Source organism: Cicer arietinum, chromosome 8 (assembly GCF_000331145.2).
Source record: "Cicer arietinum cultivar CDC Frontier isolate Library 1 chromosome 8, Cicar.CDCFrontier_v2.0, whole genome shotgun sequence".
Taxonomy (NCBI): domain Eukaryota; kingdom Viridiplantae; phylum Streptophyta; class Magnoliopsida; order Fabales; family Fabaceae; genus Cicer; species Cicer arietinum.
This window is the reverse complement of record NC_021167.2, coordinates 12,046,862-12,056,925: the sequence shown is the minus strand read 5'-3', so window position 1 is coordinate 12,056,925 and position 10,064 is coordinate 12,046,862. Positions and strand designations below refer to the sequence as shown.

The 10,064-nt window shown below is 32.4% G+C and overlaps 1 protein-coding gene across 1 annotated transcript in view; it reads right to left on the bottom strand.

The window, feature by feature from the left end:
* LOC101512198 (uncharacterized) overlaps positions 1-8,947 on the bottom strand; it is a 15,255-nt gene extending 6,308 nt beyond the window's left edge. The window contains exons 1-10 of the mRNA XM_004516565.4: positions 8,765-8,947; positions 8,622-8,687; positions 6,551-6,616; positions 6,281-6,356; positions 6,078-6,155; positions 4,545-4,642; positions 3,979-4,052; positions 3,181-3,268; positions 2,444-2,601; positions 1,794-1,836 (exon numbers count right to left, since the gene is read on the bottom strand). Of these exons, the coding sequence (XP_004516622.1) occupies positions 1,794-1,836; positions 2,444-2,601; positions 3,181-3,268; positions 3,979-4,052; positions 4,545-4,642; positions 6,078-6,155; positions 6,281-6,356; positions 6,551-6,616; positions 8,622-8,687; positions 8,765-8,863 (846 nt within the window). The 5' untranslated portion in view covers positions 8,864-8,947. The remainder of the gene's footprint in view (positions 1-1,793; positions 1,837-2,443; positions 2,602-3,180; positions 3,269-3,978; positions 4,053-4,544; positions 4,643-6,077; positions 6,156-6,280; positions 6,357-6,550; positions 6,617-8,621; positions 8,688-8,764) is intronic.
* Positions 8,948-10,064: the final 1,117 nt, after the last annotated feature.

The window sequence follows — 10,064 nt, the reverse complement described above, 5'->3', positions numbered from 1 at the left end:
AGTTAGTGTAACACTGGTAGAGGGTGAAGAAGAAGTACTAGTGTTGAGAAAAATGGTGGGATAAGGGAATTTGGTTTCATTAAACAAAACATCCTTGGATACGTATAACCTACCAGTTGGTGACAAACACCTATAGCCTTAATGAGAGGGAGAGTACCCCAAGAATAAGCACTCATGAGAACGAAAATCAAGTTCGTGAGCATTATAATGCCTTATCAAGGGGAAACATGCACAACCAAAAACTTTAAGGAATTTGCAGTCGGGTTCTTGATTAAACAAAAACGTGTATGGTATTTTGAAGTGAAGAGAGGATGTAGGGTGCCTGTTTATGAGATAGACAGCAGCGAGAAATGCATAGTCTCAATAGGCTAATGGAATAGAGGTCTCGCTTAGGAGTGAGGCCTAACTCAACAATGTGGCGATGTTTTCTTTCCACGACACCATTTTGATGATGGGTGTGCAGGACATATATGTCTATGAATAATCCCTAAATCTTTAAAGTATTTGGTGAAGGGGCGAAATTCACCTCCCCAATCAGTTTGAAGTGCCTTAAGCGAATGAGCGAGTTGTAACTCAACCATGGCTTTGAATTGTTTGAAAATGGTAAATGCTTCAGACTTGGATTTTAGTAAATAGATCCAAGTGAATCTAGAGTAAGCATCAACAAAGGTGATATAATAGCGATAGCCAAGGGTGGAGGCATTAGGGAGGGTCCCATGCAGCAAGCAGTGTAAATGGTGTGTGAAGTGGGTGAGTGTAATCTGTGAGTCTTTCCCATGCAGCAAGCAGTGCAAAAATTGGAAACATCTTTATTAGAAAATGAGATCTTACAATGATCAAGTACTACTTTCAATGTATGACTATTAGGGTGTCCAAGGCATAGATGCCAAAGATATTGAGAACTAGCAGATAAAGCACTACTAGAAACAGTATAATCATTGGATACAGAGATAGATTGGGAAACTCATAGGCCATCAGTTTCCTAAGATTTAACAAAGCATTCATTAGCATGAAACTGAAAATAAACAGTTCTCCACGGAAATTCACTTACGCTGATTAGGTTCTTAGTTACCGAGGGGACATGAAGTAGATTATGAAGGTAGAGAGATATGTGTGGGAGAGGGAAAGGTACTAGAACCAGAGGAAATTGTTTTTTGTAACCATTCACTCATCGTAATATTCATGTCTCTGCAATACTAACTTTCTTGTTGACTCTTCATTATTTAGCAATTAGTCCCATACAACATTGCAAGTCTTATAACTGTGCAGTAAAAGTTTTCATTGAACAAATTATACTTTTTTTATCAATTATTACCAAAAAGCAATACCCCATTATATCCGCACTAGTTGAATCTTATGGTTGACATTTTATTTCCTAATCATTTTGTATGATGGATCTTGGATACATAAACTATGCAATTTGTGGCATCATATGTTTCTCCAATCTTCACCTCTGAGCTAATGCCTGAACGTCCCACCTAAACTTACATCTCATATATTCCATGTCGATTGTACTTAAATGATTATTTATTGACTTGTGGCTGATCTTTGCAGCTCTAACTTTCAATTATTTATACTCTCTGACTGAGAGTATATAATACACAAAAATCACATCACGGCATCTGATTTTGGATATGTTAACTTGTTATTTGTCAAGTAAGCAAAACTAGAATTAAGAAATAATTAAAAATGCAAAAGAATGTTGTCATATTATATTCTTCAAAAAAAATCATCAAAAGCGGTAATCAAAGTTGTGTAGAAAGATCAAGGATGAGTGCATTATTAAAGCTGACCTCATATTTTGAACAATGCACCCATCTAGACAAGGCCGACCATCTATATGAAGAAGTAATTTATAAAGCATAGTTAGGAAAATGTAAAAGTAAATTGAAAAAACAAAAAGAAAATAAGGAACAGTTATTAGAAACTAATAAGTAATCTCTTGTTGTAATAGTCGCTGTTAGAATCTAATATAATAAGATAACAAATATTTTATCCCTATTTATTAGATGTGATAAGATTGATAACTAATCCTACAAAGATAAACCAAGATAAACCAAGATATTCTAAGATAATATCAAGATATTATTTTATATTCTAACAGTTTCTACCTCTTATCTAGTTAGCCTTTCTTTTTATCTTATCAATTAGTTAGATGATTAGCTTTCTGTTAAGTTTGTTTCTAACTGTCAAACAGTTAGTTATCAGTTGTTCCTATATAAACAACCATTCTTTCACCGCTTGTATTTTTCCTTCAACTGATCAATAATGAGCTTTATTTGGTTTAGTTTCCTACAGTTGTTTCATTACAACAGTAGTCATGGGTATACACTATGTTTACATAGGTTAAATATATAGAAAGATTCACAAAAACCAATGACAATTCATGATTGCTGAACCATTTTTTGATGTGTTTTATCATGTAATGATGATGGCAGCTAACCTGCGAGGATCATAAATAGTCACAGTTCGATCAACCCCACCAACAGCAATATTACCAGTGGAAGAACTGCAAACAGAATATAAGGTGTCGCCAGGGGTACCACAAATCCGATGTACACAACCACCATTTTCTTTCATTCTCAAGTCCCACATACTCAACTGTGATTAGTAAACAGATGAAGAAAGCACAAACAGAATTCATTATAACCTATGAAGTAGAAATGTTGAAACAGATACATACAAATGTTGAAACAGATACGTAATATGACACAAGTACAGACATGGGACACCAGATTCTACAAAATAATAGGACACAGACACAGCATGTATACACAAAGAACAAGAAGTTCAAAATTTTAGGAAAAACGTTCATAATTATGTCATATTTATAAGCCTCGAGATTTACATTCTTGTATATGTCATATCATATATGCCGAAATATAAAGAAAAAGCTGGAGGAAATGACATTGGTGTGTGAAAAAAGCACCCCAGCTTCATTTTCTTTTTTGTTATTGAAAATTGTTTAAAACTTAAGAGCAAATCCAATCAGTGTGTTTTCAAATTTTAAATGTTCATGCCTATGAGGCTTTTGATGTTAGCCAAAAACGAAATTGAGCTAGGCATGGATAGACATATGTTGGACACATGTTGCGTCAAACAGGTGTGTAACAAGTAGACACAATACCAAATGGTGTCTCCATGCTTTTATAATTTATAACTATCGTCTAAAAAAATTACCTGGCTTCCTTCAGTAATAGCTAACAGAGAATTTTGATCTCCATTAACAACACTTTGCATGAAGTTTAATGAAGTAGGGCACCAGAGTCTGCAAGATGACAATTTAACTAAGAGGAATGCTTACATAGAATGTTAACAGATAAAGAACTTGTCAAACGTTATTACTTCTACTTCTGGTGCATAGTTCCAAGTCAACTGAAAATTGAAGTATCAGATAATTTGTCCTACGAAAGTCAAGACTCAAAAGGAAGTGACAGGAATAAGAATTCAAAATATTAAAAATCGTCTGCACAAAAAGCAATGCAAAACTTTTGCTTAGGCAAACCAGATTTCATCAAGAGTAAAAGGGAAACTCTTTCAGACCTTCCAATGTATAAAAATTTCCACTAAGTCAAGGAAAAATTAGTAAGAGGAGCAGCTCGGTGCACAAGTATCCTGCCAGGTAGGATCTTGGGAGGGTAGATGTATGCAGCATTACCCCTGAAGACGGAAAGGTGGTTTCCAGGATTTGAACATGTGACCTCCTAGGTCTTAGGGATTGTTGCTCCATTCTCTATGCTAATATTTGTACAATGTCTCATGTCAAAAATACAATTATGTATTCAGTTTCAAGTCTTGCTTATTATTTTGTGTATACAAGTATCAAGGACGATGATTCAGAGGTGCATGTCATCAAAAATAACAACAACCACATGAAGGAATCAGCATAGGAATGAATGATAGAGAAGTAATTGAAGGTAGAAACTAATTTTTAATTCCCAATAATTTAAACTCAAAAACAGAAATAAAATCACTTACGGTCGTAATGTGCGAATGTGCATGTCCTGGTCAAAAATATCAACAGTTTTACAAAAGCTACGAGCAATGGCTGCCTGGGTAAAGGAACCACTCAACACAATTAGGGGAAATCCATAAATAGGTATGATACAGTCAGCAACAGTCAGTACTAAGATGGAGACACATAATATCTCTGTTTGTCTTAATCTTTTATCTAACAACAAAGTCCTTCAAGTTGAAAATACAGTAACCTACTAATTTTCTAAAGCAAGCATATCTAACTGAGGTTCTGGTCAGTGCCACAGCTTCTATTGCTGTTTCATTAACTTTTTAATGATATTTTTGGTGAAAAAAAAATTATTTACTTACATGATGATAAGACCAAAAGTTAAAATATAAGATTTACACGATGCTTGTATAAAGGTATCAACATGAGATTTAAAATGACAGTAAGGCTTAAATTTTATCTACGAATTTACACATTTACTAAATGTAAAAGTTTAGCCTTTTCTGAAAAATCTTACATTTTTAACTTGAAAATTAAATGTGTATATTGAAGCACCACTAATAATACTGAAAGAGCTCACCATAGATATTTGATATGGATTAAAGCAGAGTCCTGACCAACTTCCTTCCCCAATACCATTATCAGGCGGCAATACTGAATATGTAAGCATGTCGACATCTGCAAATTTGTGGAAATACATAGAACTGAACTTGGTCAGTGATACCATTTAATGCGGGATTTTAAATCTCAGAAGGAAAAACCTAAGGTTAAGATAAATTTGATAAAATAGATATGGTCAGGTGCTACGGATATGAAATGAGACATGGACAGTTGATGAGCTAGACAGTGTTGAGTTGTCATAATAAGGAGAGAGGTTTGGCTGTTTGGATGTTGGAAAATTGATTACAAGAATATAGCTTTAGTGAGTCAGCACGGCATAGACCAAAATAGGTGGGATAGTAATAACGCAACCCAAGCTTACCACTATAGTCGGTGGATATTCATTTCCGATTGTTATACAACCCTGGTGCCTACCTTGAAATACATAATGTTTCTTAATTCTCATGTTAAATTTATGGAGGTGCAGGAAATTCCTTTTTTAGGTTGTCTTTCCCACATCTTTATATTTGGTGTTAGTGCATACCCAGATGCAACACCGCATATTTCTGTATCATTTTTGTTTATAAAATTCATTGTTTGCCATTTTCAAGAGTTCAGTGTTCCCTAGGTTCTTGGAACAGTTTTCTATGACTAGTTTTTCTGGTTTTGGTAGACGTAAAGAAGCCAAACTTTTGTGGCAACGCTGCATGTGCTAAACTTTGGTGCACAAGGTTAGAGTGTAATTATTATTGTAATTTGTATCTTCAATGAGAGATCAGTGGTTATGCAACTTCTACACAAAAAATATAATTAGTAAACCAATGAATTAGATGTGTTAGGAAAGCATTATGTGTGATAAAAGTGTTTGGAAGAAACTTTGACAAATACAAGTATTGGGAGATTTCTTAACGTGTTAGCTGCCAAACATATAAGTTTGAGTGATAATTTGTCAAAGGGATGAAGTTGAAGACAGTAAAATAAGGGTTAAATAAGCTAATTCCTATAAATAAACTAGAATCTTAAATAAAGCATAAGCCACATGATCATATAAAGAGGCACAAATCACTAACTGCAGTGTGCAGCAAAACAATCTGAAAGAGAACGGCAGAAAATTATGGCCGTTAATGCAATTTCATAATCAGGTACTAGCCTCTTGAAATCAGAGAATGTGAGGAAATGATGACATTTTCCAAGTATAAATAAGTTAAGCATATAATTTCTCACATACTCAGTGACTCAATAAATCAAGCTCTCATCAGTATTGCATGGTTTATAGATAGAAAACACATATAGTTTTCCTTAATTTTTTCAGAAATCTAACTTCATAAAAAAACCAACGGGAAACAGAAAATTATCCATAAAGGAATAAACTGAGGAAGAATGTATATATATTTCGCTAAAGATACTATAAATGAAGGCTAGTACATTTTATCCTACAAAACAAAAGTTCAAGCAAAACTTAATTCGAAACACAAAAAAAGTCAAAATGATTATGGTAAAAAGAGAAAAGTACCTTTACCAGACGCATTAAGTTTAGATACAATGAGATGACCATATGAATCCACACTTCCCAACATTAAGTAGCCAAGGCCTAAAAAGCATCATAATCAAATATTAAATTGCTATATTAATGCAAATTATAATAGCAGAACCAATTTACTATAAAGTGGGTAAACAAAAAAATTAAAAGAACATTCACAAGGCAAAATTACATACTCTCTGCTTCAGCAAGAACAATACTCTGAATTTCTGATCGATGCGGACAGCGTTTGACTAACGAAGGCTGAATAATCTACAAGTAACCATGATATGCAAACTTATAGATTAAAAAATAACTGAAAATGAATAAATAAGAAACCAAACACACTAAAACTCTTATGTATTAAGAGGCTTTCTCTTAAGCAAGTTTCTTAATTCATATAGCACAATAAGCAGAGCATCAAGCAAGTAGATTTTCTTTACAAGACAAAAGAATAGACTATATACCTTAGTGTGTAAAGGTATTAAGAGGCTTTCTTTTCCTTTGGTAACTGAAGTTCCTCCAAGAGTAATCTAGAGAGTGAATATAAATTGTAATTGGATAAACAGAAATCATTATTTGTAGAACAAAAAGTGATCATAACAAACCAGCAAAGTGATGTTTTGTGTTTGAAATCAAAAGAAGTAATCACGCGACAAACGATAAAACGGTTGGTTCTATTGTGGATTCAAGAAGGAGAGAAGGCCATGTTTTGGGTCACCAGCAAAAAGGGCCCACAATATGAAGGGTTTACTTTATAAGGATCTATGAGTGAGTAACTTGAGCACTTGAGGTTCCTGCTATTTCTCCCACATCAGATCACGCTTCAAATGTTCACTCCTGAACATGAGGGAGGTGTCGAGAGCCCCACGTCGACAAAGATATTGCCTATAGGTAGTGTTGGTATGGCTTAGACAGTCCTCGCCTTATAAGTCGGTTTTGTAAGTTGAGTTATGATCAAAACATAAATTCTAAGATGGTATCAGAGTCTAGTTCCGATCCAATGACCTGTGCATCAAAGACTAGTCTATCCTATATCTATTATTGGTCCAAGATCTTTATTATTCCACTTGCACTTGCGCACGCTCAGATATCCGGTGCTGGGCAAGAGAGGTGTGTGTAGTATATGAGGGAAATTAGGTTGTGACAAAGGGGAATTTTAGTAGTGATGATGATTACAGTTTGTTAGCCATCTTGCTAAGCAAATAATTTTTTACTTCTCTGAGTAGCTCGAGCTTTAGGTTATCTTTTCATTGGAGCTCTCTTTCAATTCAATAACTTTCTCTGCAATTAAAACATCAATCAAGGATTCCTTTCAACAAAAAACAAAACTTGTTCTAGAACAATATTCTTCAGCCTAAGTCTCTAGTATACTAGCCGCAGAAACCCATTTGGATGCAATTAAACCCTTTCTTCCATTAATTAATGATTTCCATATCATTTACCTACTTGAAATTCCGATCACTTCAATCTGAAGTTCACAACTTCAAAATAAATTAATACATGTAAATTGAAAAATTAGGCTCTTTTGAATAAACAACTTACTTAAACGCTTATAGCATAAGCACCGATCATATAAGTGTTTATGTATAAGATATTTCTGTAGAAAAAAAAAAAGAAAAGATAAAATAAAGTCTAATCGTTTTCATATAAGATGTTTTCATAAGTTGTCTTAGATTGTTTATGAAAATATATTGAAAACAACTTATAAACAAGTAGTAAGTTGTTTTAATAAGTTATCTTAAATAGTAAGTTGTTTTCATAAGCTGTCTTAGATTGTTTATGAAAATATATTGAAAACAACTTATAAACAAGTAGTAAGTTGTTTTAATAAGTTATCTTAAATAGTAAGTTGTTTTCATAAGCTGTCTTAGATTGTTTATGAAAATATATTGAAAACAACTTATAAACAAGTAGTAAGTTGTTTTAATAAGTTATCTTAAATAGTAAGTTGTTTTCATAAGCTGTCTTAGATTGTTTATGAAAATATATTGAAAACAACTTATAAACAAGTAGTAAGTTGTTTTAATAAGTTATCTTAAATAATCCCACAAGTGTTTGTATTAGTAGTTAAATTCAAATAAAACAATCTAAATAGACCCTTAATGTAAAATAAATCACCCATGTAAGATTAAACATAAGTAGATGCCACAGTACACCACCTTCATAGGCGGTCTATCGTTGACCTGTACTTAAAAGACACCTGAAACTCTAGCGAAATTTGATAATACTCGTCGTAAGTTAAGTTAACGGTTTATCTTTCCGGACAAGACAATGACTCTGTCAATTCAGTTACATAAAAATAAGAAAACTCAAATATATCCCTCAAAACTCAACTGATCGAAGCAACATCATATCACCATCTCAGCCGTAAAGACAAAGAGAGTGTCACTTTTAAACATATGATCGATATTTGACAATGTATCAAGTTGGTCCACGAATTTGCCTTAAACAAAATGGTACTGAGCATAAAATAAAGAAAAAAAAATGGTTAGGAAAGATTAACATGCAAAGAGAAGTTGAATAATAAGAATAAACCTGGAGTTTATAAATGTGAGGACCGGATGCAACGTAGAGAAAACAAGAACGTTGGTCGTGTGTAACCTGAGAGGTTAACAAAGAAAGTTAAAAATGAGTAATTAAGAGAGAGAGAGAGAGAGGAGAAAATAGTGATGATATACATGGAGAGCGAGGCGAGTGGATTGAATGGCTCCAGGAGATGGATCTTGAATGAGAGTCGAAGGAATCTCTGCTTTCATCAGACATTTCGCCTCCAACATCTTTCTCTCGTTTTGGAGGCGGAGGCGGGGGCGGGGGCGGGAAGGTGTTTGTAGAAATGCGTCTGTGGCGCAATACACCTACCAAACACACTCTCGGGAGTCAAAAAAGAGCCGTTTCGAATATAAGTTACCTTTTGAATTAAGATATTTATTAAGTGATTTTGATTTTATATTCTTAAAAATGATTTTTACGATAATTGTTTTAGATTTATTTGTTATCGATAAAAGTTTATTTAATATTCAATAATTTAAATATTTATTATTAGAGATTTTAATACAATAAAAATTATATTTTTCTAAAAATTGTATCTTTAATAAATGATTTTTATGAAGAGATTATCTAAATAGTATTTTATTTTAATTATATTTTAATTATATTTTGAATTTTTATTATCCTAAAAAAATTGTAGTAAATAAATGAAATATTTAAAATGATATTTTAAAATAAACTAGTTAAACTAATCTTTTATTTGAGGTTTTATTTTTAAAATTCGTTTTTTATTATAATCAAAAAGATAAAATAATGTAAAAATTATTTTTTTTAAATCTTAAACAAACAGGTTATTAGTCTTTAAGAGATTAAATCTACTATATAAGCTTAGTATATGTATTAAGTTGACTATTGATTTTGTGAATTTGTTGATAAAGACGAGATGAAAAGACTAACATCTCATACAACGGTTTAAAAATGTTACAGTGAAAAGGACTAAAGCTACTATATAAGCTTAGTATATGAGGTCTAATATTGGATCGACCGTAAAATTAAGTGTGCAACTTTAATAAAGACGAGATGAAAAATACATGGAGAACTTTGATTAATGTTCTTCATTTCAAAGAGTTTACATATGTTTGAAAGCATGAAAGGATATTTTTTTCAAGTGCATACCTATTTTTGAGTTCAATGGATGTTGTTTTGAAATGATATTATAGTGAGCACGCACATATTGACAATTGTTAGAAGAGATCTAAATGATTATATATTGTTATAGCTTTTGTTGTCATTTTGAAAAGGACTAAAGTTCATCACTTATAAAAGTTACATGATGAAAATTAATTTAAAAAATATATATAAAATAAAAGATAAAAGACAAAAAATATATTTAAGTCAAATAAATAATAACAAGTTTTTTTTAAGTTACAAATTTATTTAAAATAAAAGAAGAAAAAACGGGGGACATAAACCTAATCCAGGGAAGAAAAA